Source organism: Eutrigla gurnardus, assembly GCF_963514095.1.
Source record: "Eutrigla gurnardus genome assembly, chromosome: 8".
Taxonomy (NCBI): Eukaryota; Metazoa; Chordata; class Actinopteri; order Perciformes; family Triglidae; genus Eutrigla; species Eutrigla gurnardus.
Window position 1 is genome coordinate 27,647,845 of NC_139922.1, and position 19,743 is coordinate 27,667,587.

Here is a 19,743-nt window from a genome sequence, read left to right on the forward strand (position 1 = left end):
CCCATTATGGACAACAACATGTCTCCACGTTGATCCTCCTCCCTCCTCCTCCGTTCCCCTCCAGAGAACTCACACAATCCTCACCTGAACTTTACAAACGTGACCTCAGTTTCCCGTGCATCTGCTCCGGAGAGAGCGACGCCTGTTTGGCGCAGCATCGAGGCGCTCATCAAGTCATCATTTGATTGCATCGTGCGTTCCCATAAGAAGAACGGCGTCTCCGCTGAATGATGCGTCTCATTAGCGGAGCCTCAGACCTGAGCTGCTCCTCCAGGCGAGGAAGATGACTGCAGTGTTTCTTTTTATTTCCCGTCTCTGTAGGATTCCCAACAAAAACACAATCTTCACTCGCAGAAAAAACAACACAGACGGATGCACTCTGGCAAGGATTTGACAACCCCCACCCCCCGCTGTAGGATCCATGTCCAAACGAGGCGTTAGCCTCCTGGTATCACCGTTTTTAGGTCACCGTGGCAACCTCAGCCTGTTAGGATGCAGCACAGACCCAACCCTCAAGTTTCACTGGTACTACTCACTCGCTGTGAGCTCAGTGGGATTGCTAAAATGAACCAGTTCCCAGTGAAAAAGCACAGCAGACGATTTTCTTTCATGCACCATTTGACAAACTGATAAGAAAAAAACATTGAAATCCATAAAAGCCATTCGAGGGAGAAATAATTCATATGAGACAATCTTTTACAGATGCAAATCAATTTCATATCCGTTTATCACAGATTGTAATGCCTCTGTTTATAGATGCTCCCCACCATCATTCACTGGTTTTGTGAAATATTGTTTAAAATTATTTCTCTTATTAATCTAACAGCTTCCAATTTTTTTTTTATGTTTTGCAAATGGCCTTAGATAGTTCTGCGCTCAGTCACAGCGGTTTTTTTTATCGGGCTTCGTTCCCAGGAAAGTGCATATTTTCAACCAGCTTCTGAACACTACAATGCGGGTCAGTGTATCCAAGCATATAACATTCAACCTCCCTGAACGCTGTCACGTTTTTTTTTTTTGCAGAGAACATGGCAACTATGCAAAGTTCTGGAATGATTTTGACTTTCTTTCAGGCTCATTTGACAGAACAGGTCTGGCTGCACACACATTATTTTCTCTTATCTGCTTCAGCAGAAAACATATCTGTAAATCACTTGTCCTGTGTTATAAGAAAGTTTGCTTTGGTTTCATGGTGTCATGGTTCTCCGTCTCTTTAGATGGACAGTCACACACAGGCTCGACAGTCAGTCAGCTTCCTTCTACACACGAGAAACGACCGCAACGGTCACATTTGTTTAGATGCTGGCGTCCTAACTCTTCAATGCAGTACCTCTGCCAAGGTAGCCCCGCCCCCTAAAGCATCCCCTGCTTTCTGGTCTGGTGGACTCTAAATGGACCATAATGTACTAAATGAACATCATGCTGGATGGAAGAAGACTTGAAACTAGAGATTGAGACCATAAACTCATGTTTACTGAGATTATTGAGATTATTACTTTGTGGATATAGAGGAGTCGCCCCCTGATGGCCAGCAGAGAGAATGCACATTTAAGGCACTTCCGCATTGGCTTCACTTTTCAGAACTGGAGGTTGCTGCCTGTGTGCCACTGAGCAGCTTCCTAGGAATGACCAGCTCCTCCGACGCCAGGTTCAGTTCTCTTTAAACATCAATGCACTCGGCCTGCCGGCTGCTGTCAGTCATACAGAGACACCAAAACGCCGCTCCAGCCAGCGAGACCAAAAGGAGCATTTCAGATATAACAAACAACCTTTTTTCCTTCCTTTTAATAAGAAAAAACTATAAACAATACATTCAAATACACGTCAAGGTTATACTTGATTGCAGAAAGGGATGAAAAAGCGGCGTACATGTAGTACATGTTTGCTATTTGTCATTGCTGTCCTTTTCTCTCTGACAGGACACAGCAGGACACACACACACACACACACACACACACTTCCATCTAAACAAGCAAGGAAACAAACACAGCGTGAAGCAAATCAAAAGAGGATTGATTCTTTCAAACACTCTGCACTAACACAAAAATGAACTATGCCTCGTTCCTCCTGAAAGTAAAACACATTTTCTTTTTTTTTGGTTTCTCCAAAATAGAAGTAGCAAAAAAATAAAAAAAATAAAGAATCCGAGGCGGCCAGAGGGTACGGACATGTAAGGCTATCCTTAAAAAGAAGAAACATTCATCTAACGACTTTCAAAACGTATCTTCTAATCCGCTCCGACCGCCGTCTGAGCTCTGCTTCTGTGAAAGGCATGACGAGCTCTTTAATAAAACTCCCCACGGCTCTGCCATTCAATTGATGGAGGAGTCGTAAGACACAGAGCATGTAGTTATGTGCCGTTTAACGACCGCCGCAACTGCAGTAAAGTATTAAAAAACGGCACGTTTAATTGAAGTTGACGGCAAAACTCGTTAGCAAGTCCTGCAGGTTCGGAGCAGCCGAGTCTTTATGACCGCCTGATGAACCTATGACCGCTATCGACTCTCTTTTAGTTTAGTTTTTTGCCTTCAACAACTCCAGGAGGAAATATGGGGCTCTTTAGATCCTAAATGCTCCGTTTTGTTCACCAGCTAATTTCTGACTTTGTCACTTTGTCGGTTTTTAGATTTTTAAAACAACCCTGAAAGTTTGTTGAGTTTGAACCAAAAGGGAAAGTTTGAAGGTTGAAGGTTTGAAAACTGTATCGAGCTAAAGGGAGGCGTTGAATTAATGATTTTATTTCGAACATGGGAGTAATACAAAACAAACAAAACAAAATAGTTAAAGCAGTAAAAATAATATAAGAAAAGGAAGAAGCATGAGCTTATTTAATCCTACCCTTTATACACTACTAATTATACATAACCAAATGTACTTTCATAAGTACATATCTCCAACAATAGAAAATAAAGTAACAAGAACACCTTCTATTATCTTCACATTGTCATTGGCACATTGATATAAAAACATTGATTCAAATCACTTGTAATTCAGTTAATTCTACTGCAGTTTGTGTCCCTTCATACAGGATTCATGGTGTGTTGTCCGACAGGTTGGCCTTTGTGCGTGCTGTTTGTTATCCAGCCTGAATCTTCCTTTGCTGTCGCTTTGAGATGGGGCAGGTAGTGTCGGGAGTCGCTTACATGCACTTACATCCGCGGAATGAACGAATCCCTCGGTGTTCAGCAACAGCGTGCGACCGGCTGGTCAATCTAAAGCCTCAGCGGATTCCTCTGAGCACGGTGTGAAAAAGCCCTGGGGCCTCGTTTCTCTCTCCTGGCTCTTTTCCCGCCCTCTAAACTGCACCAGAAAAACAAAAAAAAAGGTGTGACAGCAGACCCGTAGTGAATGTGTTCCACCTTCACCACCGGGTGGTGTTTTGGGAATAGCAAAATGAAAAGGCTGGTTGATGAAAGAGGGGTTTGTTCGCCTGTGCGGGGAAGAGAAGAGGTCAGTTAATGATGGCTTCCTTCACAACCCCCCCCCCACACACACACACACACACACACACACACACACACACATTGGCCGCTAAACAGTCTCCATCCTGGGGCAGATCTGCTGTACGAGCCGGTCCCAGCTCACCCCCCTGAGGGGCTCATCTACTTCATTCCAGCCTCTCAGATGTTGAATCATGGAGCTGTTCCTGAAATACATCTATGAGTACTCTATTGTGCAACTCAACTATACATGAGTGTGTTTGTCCAGAGGGATTGGAGATGTATGTATGTCACACATCATCCCCCCCATTGTGCATTTCTGCACGTATGTTCACTGTTGCCCTCTGACTTATATGTGCGTTCTTAATGTACCGTCTTCATCTCACCAAAGAACATCCTGTCTTTGACTTATTTATGTGGCTTTTCCCTGGATATGACACACAGCGTTTGTGTCCATTTTGTGTCTCACAGCGGACAACAGCAACCCTGAGAGGAAGAAGAGGATCGGGGACTCTTGTAAAGCGTCTTTTTTTTATTTTTATGAAGCAGACTTATTTAGTCTGCTTCAGATCAGGGGGGGGAGGAAGTCATTAAAAGTAACTTTAACCGTGATACACAATTTAATTAAACGCCCGAAGACGGTATCGATCCGGGTCGGCGTAAATCATGAGAACGGTCGTGGATGAATGTGCAAAGTTTGGAGAGCCTTCTGGCGCCGTTAAGAGAGTTCACGTCAGGTGTTGGGTGAAATGACAACCTCTCTTTTTGGGGGCTTTGCTAAATGAATTTCCCTCCCTCCTGCTGGAAGGTGATTACGGCTCATTATCATACAATGCATATGATTAGACATGCACCGAGGAGACATCCAGGAGAATTTAAATATTCAAATAGTGAAACACACACACACACACACTCGTACATACTGTACCCGACAGACGGCCCCAAGCCAGAAGTATTTCATCAACCACCTATCACAGCTAATGGTATGTCCTTCACATTCTCTCTTGGACTCTGCAGACTTTAATTTAACCCTCCTGAAATGACCCGTCATTATTGGGCACGTAGAGATTATACATAGAGATCTGTCTCGACTGTCCTGTTCCCTCGGCTCAGGGAATGTATGGAAAGTCAGGGGATTTGATCATTTTTGGGGGTCAAGTCATGGAATATCATATGGAATATTTTGTTTGTAGCTCAAAATTTAGTTATTATATCAAAATGTATTATGCTGACAAGCTGAATTTTCCTTTATCGGATTATTTCACGAGTCTAATTCGTAGAGTGGTTGTTATGGTTACTTGGTCTCGTCAACATCAGATAGAAGTTGTGTTTATAGGTCATGGAAATCCAGCTTTCTTAGCCCATAACAACAGATAAGATGATTGCAAGGCAATATATACATAATGTAATAAGTATAGAAATGATTTCAGTCCCAGTTTATTTGGTTACCGTGGTCCAATTCATCAGTTTTGCATCTGCACTCGTTTCACACAGCTTTATATAATGTCTTTATTATATTCTTGATATTTCTCAAAGCTGTGTTGCAGTTTTAACATTTTAAAGGCACTGCTGGTGACCTGATGGTACGATGAGGCTGTTTATTTCTTATCAAACTGTATAGTATATGATGATATGATTTGGATTAATTAGCGTGTTATACAATATATAGTAAGCTGGAGAAAAACAAACTGGACTTTCAAAAATGTATCCATTTCTTTTGGGTTATTTTTAAGTTTCTCTTTTTTGGTGACCTTTTGAGCTTTGGCATCGTTTTCATCATGAAAAATAAATGCAGATGGTGGTGCCGTCACATTACGGGACAAAGCTAGAAAAAAACTATTTATTAGGGACGCCAGCCGCCCCAACGATGGCCTCGTCTTTTTGCTGTTGTCAGGGAAACGCAAACCCAGAGAGGCTTGACATAGACTTGCAGTGTGCTTAATTAGAATGTCCTTTTACACATATGCTCATATGGTCAAATTCATGTTGCCTCTGTTTGCATGGCACATGCAGATATCCTTCCCCCCCTTGCACAACCTACACATTGTACTCGAAGCCAGGAGGATTGGATCCTAGTTAACCCTGCTGTCTGCTACTTAAAGTGCCTTCAGCTGTGTTAAGGGCCCGACTGGGCCCCGGGGCTGTTTATCCCTCCATGTTTGCTCAGCTGTGCGTGGCAGGAGGGCGTCGCACACTTGGAGTTATAGCACAGCCACTGTAGCAGCAGCGACGGCCTCTCTGCATGCCCAGCATGCCGAGCGTGGGCTTTCTGCGTACGACCGGCACAAGCAGGAGATTTGTAGGCGATGGTGAAGATTGATAAATGTAGAGGAGGCTGGCACACAGGACGGAGAGTGGGGGATGATGCTGAGATTAATGTTATATGTCACAATTTGCAAGCAGTGCAAGTACTTTTAAACGGCCTTAGAGCTGTTTTATCTGGTATAATTATATCTCCTATATCACATGGCCTAACCATCTCACTGGACTCGACTTTTGGTCACTTGGGAGAGAATAAGAGGCGGCGGGGGGGTCGTCTCTGAATGAATGTGAACCGATAATTCAAAGACATTTGTGTCGACCGACCAAACTCACAAGACTTTTCATTATTCACCAACAGGCTCCGGCACTGCAGGCATTTGTTTTAGTTATTTAAAAAGTTGCTTTTGAACAAAAGTCCTCTCATTTAGTTGAAAAAGCAGGTGAGAAGAATCCCAGGGAACGCTTCCCTCGGGGCCTGATTTCCTCTCAGTGTGTTGCTGCTGCAAGTCCATCCACCACAGAGACCAGGGATTGCATTAAACCAACAATTAGTTGTCCTCGGAGACAGATAGCAACCCGCAGGCTCTGCTGCCTCCACTTGATCAGCTGTTACGTTGTTTTGTTGCAAATCACCTCTGTTTGTTTCTGTCTTTCCTCTCTTTAAATCTCTGCTGATTAGGATATATATGCCACATCCATCTAAGTGATGTTGCTGCCAATTTAAGCTATTTTTCTGGATTTGTTCATTAATCATTTGGGCAATAAAATGCCAAAAGTAGTGAGAAAATGCTGGTTGAAGTTTTCGCAGAGCCAAAGGTGACGTCTAAATCCCAGAATATGTAGATTTTCTGGTGATTGATTAAAGGATTTATCGAGTAATTGTTTCAGCTCTAAAACGTGTTAAAGGTTGTTACTAATGACTTTGCTGATAAATGATTTACTGATCCCTGGAAAGACGGCATCCCCTCTTTTCTTCGCTTCATCAGGCTGGCATAAAGACTGTTGCTCGAAACTGCAGGAAGTAATAACAAGTTTTAATACTTTGCTGCAGTTGCGGCAATCGTTTTGATTTGTGACAACCTATAGTGCTAAAGTGGAAGACACTTGTTCTCTACGCAGTGAGGGAAAATCATATTAAATCAAATTAACTTGAGCACTGTACTTTTTGCAGATCTTTGCATTTCCATTTTTCACTCTTTTTTTTAATTTCTACTTCACTACATTTCCAAGTGAAATATCATACTTTACCCGACACCGGATAAGCGGTTGAAGATGAGATGAGATATCATACTTTTTACACTGCATTAATGGTTACTTTTCAGATTAAGAAAAACCATATCACTTTATGAATCACTTTTTTCAGTCAGTGTCAACTTTATGGCTCCGTATCATGTGTCAGATGTGTATGAGGTGTCTATAATAATGTGATATATAGACTAAATGTAATAAAAAGCAGCTATGAGCATCTGGAGCAGGGCTATAACATGTATTATTATTATTATGATTATGAATCAGTCGTGGGACAATTTTTTCACCCTAAAACTACTTTACTTATTCAAAGTACATTTTGCCGTTAATACTTCCATACTTAGGTTAGGGAAGTAGGATTATGAACGCTGGACTAGTACTTGTAATGAAGTGTTTTTTAATTGTTGTATAAGTACTCTAGTAAAGAGTACTTCTTCCACCGCTGGACAGCATCATCATGCATCCATACAGGCTATAGCTCTCCACTCACCTGCAGGATGTCCTTACCTCATATCATAACACCTGCCTGATTTGACCCACATTTCAAATTCACTCTGTCATGCTGTGCCTGGCGCTGAGGTCAGCACAGTCCTGATTCTTTTAGATGGAGCCGGTTCTGTGAGGCGTTCATAACTTAAGTGAATACACGCTTCCATTTTTCTTTGTGTGATACGCTCCCCACTCCTCCTCCGGTCTCCTGAGGTGCCCCTCGGCCGGCGGTATGATGCTATCGTCTCTGAAGGTGATAGGTACTGAGAGCCCGGACGGCGTCTGAGAATAGGCGAGGAGGAGGACGACTGTCTCTACTGGCCTGTGAAATATTCATCAAATGATGGAAGGGCGGGGAGGGAAGTGCGGCAGGAGATGGAGAGGAGTCCACGGGGGGAAAGAACATCGTAGCTCGGGAGACACAAGGGAAGGAAGAGTGATGCAGACCGGAGAGGAAGGAAGCGTTGGAGGGTTGGAAATATTCCTATTGTGTGGGAGGAGGTGGTAGAAATCCCAAATATAAAAAAAATCCCCCCGCAACATTGGTGGACGTTTTTAATGATATTTCATCTATTGAGGAGCAGATAAAGCAGGACGGAGACTGCCTAGAAATATTGAATTCTGACATTTAAAGGGATTTCAGACTCATTTTCCGGCAGCACTGGAAAGGTTTAGCTCATGTCCCCTCTCTTCTCCCCTGGTGTCAATAAAGTCAGGAGGGCTGGCCGTCTGAGCCGATTAGGAGATCATTTCATGGTCCTGCCCTGCAGTCCTGCACCGCCCCCAAGGTGTCATCCAAGAGTCAACGCTCCGGGCATGATCGTCTTGATTTGCATGATCGATTCTTATTCATTATTCTGAATTTGACCTCCTTTACGGTTCTGCAGGATACTGGTCAAATATTCAAAGGATGCACTGGCTGTGTGGACAAAGTCTGCTATAGCCGACTCCTGAAAATATTCCCTACAAAAAATACTAATATATTAGAATCTTTGCAACCAGTGAAAGGAAACGACCATATTTGGACTGTGGAGAAGTGACAGGTGGATCTGACGGACTTAATGGTTCTGGATCAATCTGGATTCTGGTGCAAAGCTGTGAACAAAATTAAGGTCAACTTTACAGCAAAGTGTTGAAGTCTGACTTCTTTTTGGCACCAGAGGCGTTGCCCCCTGATGGTCAGCAGAGAACGCAAGTTTAAGGCACATCTGCATTGGCTTTACTTCTCAGAAGCGGAGGTTGCCACCTGGTCATTTGACAATCACAACTGCTATTTCAATCCAATAGTTCTAGAGACATCCTTCAAGGAAAAGTCGAGGGATCAACAAAATCACAGAGCTTCATCCTCTGGGGACCATGAACGCAGAAAATTGCAATCCAGCCAAAAATCTAGATATTTCAGTTGGGACCAAAGTGGGGGATCGGCCGCTAATCAGTCCAACAATATATGAAATATAGTGCAAATATAAAGCAAGTCTTTTTTATTTTCCATTTTGAAACAACAAGCACAAAGAAGGCCGATATTCCTGCAGCTGTTACTTCGGGTGTTTTGTCAGTACGGGAGGGCCTTTGGTCGTCTCTCTAATTAAGAGAAAGAGTTTCTCTATGAAGCCTTTTAGTTATCCATCCTCCCCGAGGAGCCCCGCGGTTTCGCTTCCACCTATTCTGTTCTGCCTCTGGTCTTGACTTCATTTCGACCATCAGTGAGTCAGGATCTGATTCCATGTTCAGGGCATCATTATCACACACACACACACACACTCCACTGTGCCTCTGGCTTTCAATCCCCTGCCTATAGCTTATTTTCTCTTTGGAGAGTTTCTTTGTTCCACCCCAAGTCTGTTTATTAGCGTGGTGAGTCAGCGATTCATTCAGACCCAAACAGAGGAGGGAGGTTCGATTTGGCTCTGATGCCTTTGCTTACCTTTGCGCTGCAGACGTTAGCGCTCCGATTGCGAGTTCACGCATCACAAAGATCGTAAACTGTAATTAGTCACCGGTCCACGCTGCCTTTATCGGCTTGTAGCTTCACTGATTTCCTTTGGTTTTAACACACACACAGCACGCCGGCGGAGTAATCGTGGAAGTGTGTTGTTGACTGAAATGTCTCAACAACCACGAGATGGATTTGCTATTAAATCTCTTCGACCATTCATGGTTCCCACCCGGTGTTTCTTATTGACTTTGGTCACATTTCTTCGAGCACCATCACAAGTTTTTGCTTCTAAGTGAAATATCTACCCTCGAAAATGTCGACAATGAAATATATCATGATCTAGCATTCCATAAAGTTCATTCATGTGTGAAGGCACGGAGGTCGACTGAAATCCTTCTCGGATTACGAGTCCTAAATTACACAAGATGCACACTAAGATGCAACAAGATACATTTTAGTGCCGGTCACCGCGGTCCGCTGTCCGCTGGCTGCATTTAAATAGCTTCTTTCTTCTCCCTCTCTCCAGTGATAGCTGTTTAAGCGTACGCCATAATAACAGTGAAAGTGTTGGCACTTAATGGAGACGGCCTTAAAATCTTTGAAAACATCCCCATAAAACAACAGAGCACTAATGGATTGAACCTGCTGAGACCTGTTTTAGTAGCTCCCAGACTGCAAAGACTTCGCCAAATTGGTGGGGAAAGTGCATGGATTTGTGGTTTGGAGATTCTTTCAAAAGCCTGATGTGGCTCTAAAAAACATATGTATAATTATGTGCATAATGATTAATTACAGCAGAGTGCTTTTCAATACATGGGAAATTGTGAGTGAGTGACAGTCTTATTGATCGTGGAGCTTTGAAGATTATAGCCTGTGTAAACTGCAGTCGGTAAGTAATGTTTTGAGTTGTGGAGAGAAAAAATAGATTTTTTTGAAGTACCTCAGTAACGCTAAAAAAGTGATAAAAGCGTATTTGTGACAATCAACTGAACTTTTTGCTTTCAGATATCTGAGAACTTCTTGTCGAGCATCTTCCCTCGTGTTTTCCGTGTGATTCCTGCTGTGGAAAAGCTTTTTTTTCTCCATATGTGCGCGATCATTTATTGATTCCTCGTAACGAGCCGAACAAGCAGTCGGCAGTATATGTGCGCTGTGCATTATACATGTTTTCACTCTTACCACCTCTGTCACATCAGTTATTCAACGAGAGGCGAGGAACAGCTGTGATCCAACACCACCTCACCTCGGTGTATTGATCGGGGGGCTGGTGAACATCGTGTTCCCTTCAGGCACACGGACTTTACATTTATGTAACAATTGATTTATTTATGTTGTACAGTAAGGGCAGCCTAAGTAAGTAAGTAAGGCCATTCTGACACCTCTCTGACAACTGGGTTAGTTCTAGATTCACAATACAGATATCGGATATCGGTTCCATATTGACTCAAACAGCTAGATCGTGTATCGTGACAGTATGCTGATCTGGTATCAGATACCATTATTTTAATCAATTCAGTACTGTCTATGGGTCGGTCTATTGGATGATCTATTTGGTTGGTCTATTCGACAGGCTATTGGTCGGTCTATTGGTTGGTCTATGGGTCATTCTATTGGACGGTCTATGGGTTGGTCATTTGGTCAGTCTATGGGTCGATCCATTGGTTGGTCTACGGGTCGGTCTATTGGACGGTCTACGGGTCAGTCTATTGGATGATCTATTTGGTTGGTCTATTCGACAGGCTATTGGTCGGTGTATTGGTTGATCTATGGGTCATTCTATTAGACAGTCTATGGGTTGGTCTATTGGTTGGTCTACAGGTCAGTCTATTGGTCGTCTATGGGTCGGTCTATTGGACGGTCTATGGGTCAGTCTATTGGACGGTCTATGGGTCGGTCCATTGGTTGGTCTATGGGTCAGTCTATTGGTCGTCTATGGGTCGGCCCATTGGTTGGTCTACGGGTCAGTCTATTGGTCGGTCTATGGGTCGGTCTATTGGATGGTATATGGGTCGGTCTATTGGACGGTCTATGGGTCCATCAATTGGTCAGTCTATTGCACGGTCTATGGGTCAGTCTATTGGTCGGTCTATGGGTCAGTCTATTGGTCGGTCTATGGGTCGGTCTATTGGGCAGTCTATGGGTCGGTCTATGGGTTGGTCTATTGGACCGTCTATGGGTCGGTCTATGGGTCAGTCTATTGGTCGGTCTATGAGTCAGTCTATTGATCGGTCTATGGGTTGGTCTATTGATCGGTCTATGGGTTGGTCTATTGATCGGTCTATGGGTCAGTCTATTGGTCGGTCTATGAGTCAGTCTATTGATCGGTCTATGGGTTGGTCTATTGATCGGTCTATGGGTTGGTCTATTGATCGGTCTATGGGTCAGTCTATTGGTCGGTCTATGAGTCAGTCTATTGATCGGTCTATGGGTTGGTCTATTGATCGGTCTATGGGTTGGTCTATTGATCGGTCTATGGGTTGGTCTATTGGTCGGTCTATGGGTCGGTCTATTGATCGGTCTATGGGTCGGTCTATTGGTCGGTCTATGGGTCGGTCTATTGATCGGTCTATGGGTTGGTCTATTGATCGGTCTATGGGTTGGTCTATTGGTCGGTCTATGGGTCGGTCTATTGACCGGTCTATGGGTCGGTCTATTGGTCGGTCTATGAGTCAGTCTATTGACCGGTCTATGGGTCGGTCTATGAGTCAGTCTATTGACCGGTCTATGGGTCGGTCTATGGGTCGGTCGGTCCACCACTGAAAAATCTCAACAACTAATTTTGTGAAGAAAGGATGAATCCTAATGATTCCTAATGATTCATTTGATCCTGACTTTTTCATTTTGCATCAGCTCATTTGGATTCGTTAAACACTTAAGTCTCCGGCCGGCTCTCCTGCAGGGAATTTAACTCGCACACATGAAAAAAAGAGAGCTTATATTAGAAGTTCAAAGCCTTTTTTTCTCGCCTCCACACAGCTGTCCAATCACGGTGTGAAGTGGGTGCGAATGTTCGGTTGTCGGCTTTCGTAGGTTGCTGAAATGGTCGATGGCGGCTTTGATAAGGTGAAGGGTGTGAGGCGATAGGTGAGCTGGTGTCTTCAGCCCTCATAGAGCGGCTAGCTGTTGAAACAAACACCAGCAGGTCTGTCGGTACGAGTGAAGACGAGTCCACACACATTGTCTGTTTGCTCGCTTTTCATTTGTCTTTTTCGATGGCACCGAATTGATTTCTTGCTCCTGCAACCAGCCGTCTCTCACTGACTTAACATGATCGATGGAAATGGAAATATTGTCCAACGTGCCCGTGGCAGGAGCCGAACCCTTTCTCTCAACAATTACTTGGTTGATTTGTTCTTTACTCATCTTCGATATGTCATACTGGGCCATAACTCTGAACAATGGCCTCCTTCGAGCGTTGTCAGCAAAAATCCTCCCTTTCTCCCCCCCTCCATCCCCCTTTCTGTCTCTTTCACTTAACGTCGCCGCTCTCCGACGCTCGCCGCTCTCCGACTCTCTCCCTTATTCTCCCCGCATGGGTAACGTGACTCATACGACACACAACACTCATAAACCCACGAGTGCGAGATGAACTCTCGTCGCCACTCTTTGTATTCGTACACTATCCCACACTTTGCTTGACTCTGTAATGGGAATTTTGGATGTTTGCACTTTATAATCAGAATATTTGTCAGGCTGACTCGATCCGCATCTCCTCATCTGACTGTTATGCTATGACGAAAATGAATGCCTGTTTGTAGATGATATGAACATGAGTGCCACATTGACATAAGATAATTTCAGGACTATGACGCCTGTGTTCTGTAAATCTTGACCTTGCCTGTACATCTTGTCTTTGTAAGATAGGACATGATCCGTCCTTTGGTTCCTCCTCCTTAAAAGGGGGACTGTTGTTGGACTCAGGGTCGTTCCTGCTGATTCTGAACCTTTGCATCAGAAGGCAGGGGTGACCAGTCCCTCCTCTGCAGATGAGAATACTTAGTGGAATAAACCTCGGAGAAAAAGCTGATCCTGGTTGTTGATCTTTATTGGGCAGATTCATTTTTCCACAACAATTTCTCACGCAGCTCTCAATCATAGCATCTCGGCATTCCTTAAAAAATTCAAGAGGCTACATTCTTAATGGCTGGGATGCTTGGTCACCATGGCAACATCAGGTTCATTATAAAGTGCCATAAAGAGGATGCCAGGGGATCGTTGAACCACCAGTCTGCTCGTCTCCATCACCTCGCTGGGTTGATTGCATAACCTCTTTCTCTTCCACTCTCTTTTTTTCTTTCTCTTCTTGTCACACATCCTCTTCTTCCCTCATACTATCTGTCTCTCTCTCTCACACACACACACACACACACACACACACACACACACACACACGCACACACACACACACACACACACACAGACACCAGAAATGAAGTCAAACACTGCCCCCCTGTGGAAAAGCATGTGTAGGACGTTTTCTCTCTCGTGTGTCTCCCAGGTGTTCACTCGCTACGGGAAGTGTTACACCTTCAACGCCGGCGGCGATGGACGCTCGCCCCTCATCACCACCAAGGGAGGTATGGGTAATGGACTGGAGCTCATGCTGGACATTCAGCAGGATGAATACCTTCCTATCTGGGGAGAAACAGGTGAGGTATCAATCCGTATCAGTGTAGTATTGCTACTTTTAAAAGTACTCTATTATGTAGTCAGTGTTTCTATGATGTTTCTGGATTAATATTATTGCTGCATTAATGTTTATGTTGCATTTTACTGCTCTAGATGTTTAAGGTGGAGTTTATTTGAACTCCTTTATACACTGCCGGCAGCTGTATGCAGCAATACATAATGTTCTTTAAGATAATCAGATGTTTGTAGCGTTGCTCTCCTGTGACAGACGCGCTTCGCCAAAGAGTCGACTTTAATGAGGTCAGAAAAACAGCCGTTTCAGCTTCAGTGACGATGCGTCATCAAGCTGATCTGAGGAGCTTTTTAAATCATTTCTTATTAGAAGAATATTCTCAATAAATAAAGGAACATTTTACACCTTCAGTTAAGCAGAAAACATTCAAATTAAAAAATCTGCAAATGTTGATATACATGGTTTTGGGGGTAAAATGAGAATAGTGATCTAAAAAATGTACTTAAAATGTCAAACTATGTAAGGCCGAAAGTAGATATATAGATTACATATCTAATAAACAGTGTGATGTTCATGTTTATTCTCATTCAACTCTCTAACTTCCTGCAGATGAGACTTCATTTGAAGCCGGGATCAAAGTTCAGATCCACAGTCAGGACGAGCCGTCCTTCATTGACCAGCTGGGGTTTGGAGTGGCGCCCGGGTTTCAGACGTTCGTGTCGTGTCAGGAACAGAGGGTAGGAAACCGTTTAGCACTTTGATTATCTTCTCACACACACACTCACACACACACACACACACACACACACACACATACACACACACACACACACACACACCGAGTGGTGTTTGTTTAAAACCTGTATCCTCGTTTTACTGCTCCACCTTCTTGACCTGTTACACTTTTTTTTTAGCAATGCTCCTCAGAACTTATGGAATAGAATAAATAGCCAAAACTATAATCACTTGTGTATTTATTAGAAACAGAATAAAACTAAATTTGATTTAGTATTTAGTATTTGCATGATTTGTACTTGGCAGCATCTTTTATTTTTGATTCAGGATGTTTATTCTTTATTTGCCTGAATTTACTTTTCAACTCCTGAATTTTCACAATACGCTCACAACAGGCTTTTTTTTTTATCTTTTATTAAAGGACTAGCAGTTTGCTAGTCTTCCTGGGGTCAACAACAGTTAATACAGTCCTATGATAACTTTAACAGTTAAAATACATTACAAATACATTACAAAATGCAGCACAATATACATTATAAAAGTCCAGCTCATAGTGTATTTCACATAGTAAACAAGTATTAAAACAATACAGCTTATCCAGTATCCTTGATTATCATCCCGGACATAATGCTCCTATATTATCCTAATAAAGTAAATCCAACGCCTGACATTAACCACTGAAAAAGTACACCTTTAATCTCTTTTTACAGGATATTTTAGTTTTTTCTTGGCGGATCTCAAGTGGTAATTCGTTCCAAGTTTTACTCGCTCTATAAAACACTGTTGGCCAATATCCCCCATCACTGGTGATGTGTTGTGTTGCAGCTGATTTACCTGCCCCCTCCCTGGGGAGACTGTAAGGTAACGGCGATGGACTCAGACTTCTTCGACAGTTACAGCATCACCGCCTGTCGCATCGACTGTGAAACCCGTTACCTGGTGGACAACTGCAACTGTCGCATGGTGCACATGCCTGGTAGGAAACCGCTCACTGACGCCGTAAATCAGAGACGGGATGATGTGTAAGTGAAACGCAACTGCACTGTCATTGTGTGTGTGTGTGTGTGTGTGCGTGTGTGTGTGTGTGTGTGTGTGTGTGTGTGTGTGTTGCTTTGGCTGCAGGCGATGCTCCCTACTGCACCCCAGAGCTGTACAAAGAATGTGCTGACCCGGCGCTTGGTAAGAGAAAAACAAAACGCTTTGTCCAAATGCATCTTAAAGTGATTAAGCCACGTTGATGCTCTGGTTGTCTTCCCTGCAGACTTCCTGGTGGAGCGAGACAACGACTTCTGTGTGTGTGAGACGCCGTGCAACATGACCAGATACAGCAAAGAGCTGTCCTTCGTCAAGATCCCGAGCAAGGCCTCCGCCAAATACCTGGCAAAGAAGTACAACAAATCTGAGCAGTATATCAAGTAAGTATCAGCTGTCCATACACTCAAGTATATCTTTTTTAATTTATATATTTGAAAGAAGATTGCACAAGTTAAGTTTCCAAATGCTTACATTGCAGTATTTCTGCAATCTTAAACTGTTTATACATATTTCTGTTTTTTAAAGGCAAAATGAACCCATATTTAATCATACAAACATCTAAAAGTAAGAAAGGAAAATTAAAAAGGAACATGCTAATAAGGCAAATGTATGACAAAAAAAGAAAACTTAATAAATAACAATAAATGATGAACAACAAATGGGGTAATACTTCACTTTAAGCAATATATCAATGAACGGTTTCACTAGAATTTAGCTATAAGCATAATATGGGTTATAATTATATCTGCTTACAACTACATTACAGTCTGTTATAAAGTATTTTACAAAGTTCTCATTAATGCTGAATAGGCAAAATAAGCAAAGTGTTGCACAAATGGAATAATAATGTTTTGACTGGCTTGCTTTTCCTCCACAGGGAGAATATTCTGGTTTTAGATATCTTTTTTGAGGCTCTCAACTATGAAACTATCGAGCAGAAGAAAGCTTATGAAGTGGCTGGTCTTTTAGGTACATGAGTCGTCATATATACGGTCGACGGATTACCTTTCTGTCTTCACGGTAGCTGATGTTTGTCATCAGCACGCGTCTTGTCCTTCCAGGTGATATCGGCGGTCAGATGGGGCTTTTCATCGGAGCGAGCATCCTCACCATCCTGGAGCTGTTCGACTACCTTTACGAGGTGAGGCTTAATAATCATGCTGCATGGAAATATTTACTAGATACAGTACATGCACTGTGTATTTGTATCTCTTTTCAGGGTGTGTACACATTTATAAGCAGGTTCTACTAGTTTTCTGGTGGAATATATTTACATTTTAATAAGTATGGGTCAACATATGAACAGACCAGTTTTAATCCTTTGCATAAGAAACATTTCAAATTGCGTCATTGATACACTCATTGATACTTATTATTTCTATATTTATCAACAGAAACCACTCATGCTCTTTTTTCCAATCCTTGTTGAGGCACGGATGTCATGGTTGTCATGGTGATCTCCTCTGTTTCAAACCCCTTCTCAGGTGATAAAGTACAAGTTGTGTCGCTGCTCCGCCAAGAAGCACAAGCACAACAACAACAACAACGACCAGGGAACGGTGTTGAGCTTAGACGACGTCAAGTGTCACGTCAGTAACTTTCACTAGAGGGCGTCGGCAGACGCCGTGATGGAGACGCCGCCGCCGCCCTCTCTTGTCTCTCCGAGCGGCTCTCATGGACTTTGTTCACAGCCGGTTAGTTTTCAGATTTGCAGGAGCAAACGGAGGGAAAGTGTCTTAACCGTGAGGTTGTGAGGTGAATACATATGGACAGCAGGACGAAAGAAAACAAATATTGTCAGAATAAGTGCATGGTCATCTGTAAAGAGCTTCTGAAGACGTAGAGAAACAGTGAATGGAGGCATGAAGTCAGCTGGCGTTCCTATGTGTTCAGTAGATCAGCATTAGAAATCCCAGCAGCTGCCTGGTGGTGTTTGTCATCTGTCAGTCTGAGGGAGTTCTCTGTAAAATAGTTTATTTTCACCTGCAAAATGTTATTATTTTTAGTTGTTTGGTTTTATGTCGATGCTCACTGATTTTCCTCTTTTTGAGATTTGCTTCCATCACTCTTTTGTCCTTGACTTGTTCCCCTTTTTCTTTCCGTTTTTATATTCGTGTCACCCAACCTCGTCTTATGACCGATTCTCCCCTTGTTAAACCTGAACATTCGCCCGTATACTGTACTACCTCATCTCGCAGGGCGACGGCGCCCATAAGAATTTACAAGCCAAGCAAATTAATAATAAATAAAGGTCATTTCCATGTGTAGAAATGAGCAGGGGAAAAAGGTTGATAAAATACAACAGAAGACATTTTTAACGGTTTAAAGGTTTAAATAATGAAATCGATGATGGCTGAATTACAATTACACTCACTGTCATGATTAACTGGGAGATTAATTAATAATTACACATGTGTTTTCCTGCTGTGATAAGTCAAAATGATCTGCTGTGAAAAAGGCCACAATTAAGAGACATAACAGTAAATATAGGTAGTGTAGTACATTGTAAGGTTAGAAGTAAACCCCTGACTGTAGCCTTTTAACCCTTTTAGATCACATCTTGCTCATATTGTGCACCTGTTTAACAATATATGCCGAAAAAATTACAAAAAAATGTCAGTTTCTTTGTATTTTTATATCAAAATCCATCAAACCCTTTTCTTCTTACATCAACTAGTACTAACCAATTTCAATCCGTATGTAGAATACACATATACATGTATACATACACGGCTCATTTAAAGCTCACGAAAAACACAACAGATCTTATTTTCAGGTGGTTATCCACTAATGAATACACAGTTATTAATATATATATTGATTCTATAGATATTCCATTCCTGCCAATAAATCCCCCTAAATCCTACACATGAGAGCAGTTCAACTTTTGGGAAATCAGCGGGTTTACTTAAATCTCTCTGTAAATATGACGCTAGTAGCTGGCTAGCTTAGCCTAGCCTAGCCTAGCAAAAAGATAGATAACATCTAGCCTGGCTACGACAAATGACGACAAAATCCACGTGCAAGCCCGAACTCGTACAGCCACAGTACAGTTTATACATAATTGTAATCGTTAACTTTGAGCTAGCCGTTTCCCCCTGTTTCCAGTCACTATGCTAAGCTAACTAGCACTCGCCACTAGAGAGCAAAAGCAAGTTTTCCCCCCGACACGCTTACATTTTGCTTCTTATTTCTAAAGAACCTGAGCTGAAACAAGTATTTTAACGTAACAAAGACGGGTGGGAACAAAACAGCAACAAAATGAAACACACAACAAGGTGCTACATGATTTGCCTTCAAAGTCCCTTTCAATGACAATCACAGACGTGCAGAGAGCTACACATATCAACGTGTCATTTCCTGCCAAGAGAACAAGTCAGACATTAATTAAACAGAGTGGCTTACATTTTTACATTTACATCACATTTAAGGGAATCTGCCTTCAGTGTGTAAGAAAAAGTCAACTGGTAGAAATATGTTGAATGTGTTTTCCCATCTTCTGGGGCTCTAAGTTGCATTTATCACTGTACAGTAGGGGTCGTTTTTGTCATCATCTGTGTGTGTGTGTGTGTGTGTGTGTGTGTGTGTGTGTGTGTTAACCATGTTGTTCTACGTCTGTGGGCAAATTCAGAAGCTGAAAGACAAATTTAAACATGTTGCCCTCACATCCAAAACACTGTCATCGGCTCTGGAGGTGCACGTTTAAAACGGTCTCTATTCTGTCTTTATTTACAACAAAAAAATCCAAACCATATTCTGTCGGCGTTAATCTCGAAGAGTTAAAGTCGAGGTGGTTCTCAGCAGGAAAGGGGAATCATGCAGCGTGTGTCGTGTTACTATCAAGCACAATCATACATCAACCGCAATGTAAATGTAAATATTGGATGATAATCTCATTATATTAGTGTAGTCCCAACTGTGTAACATTGTACTGCTGTATTTATTTAATATAGACT

General features: G+C 42.5%; 1 protein-coding gene across 1 annotated transcript in view; it reads left to right on the top strand.

The window, feature by feature from the left end:
- Nucleotides 1-17,443, top strand: part of LOC311017551 (acid-sensing ion channel 1-like) — a 38,537-nt gene extending 21,094 nt beyond the window's left edge. Inside the window, exons 3-10 of the mRNA XM_084015973.1 lie at nt 13,874-14,024; nt 14,627-14,754; nt 15,578-15,728; nt 15,875-15,931; nt 16,014-16,167; nt 16,665-16,756; nt 16,849-16,928; nt 17,272-17,443. Of these exons, the coding sequence (XP_083872099.1) occupies nt 13,874-14,024; nt 14,627-14,754; nt 15,578-15,728; nt 15,875-15,931; nt 16,014-16,167; nt 16,665-16,756; nt 16,849-16,928; nt 17,272-17,394 (936 nt within the window). The 3' untranslated portion in view covers nt 17,395-17,443. The remainder of the gene's footprint in view (nt 1-13,873; nt 14,025-14,626; nt 14,755-15,577; nt 15,729-15,874; nt 15,932-16,013; nt 16,168-16,664; nt 16,757-16,848; nt 16,929-17,271) is intronic.
- The last annotated feature ends 2,300 nt before the right edge of the window (nt 17,444-19,743 follow it).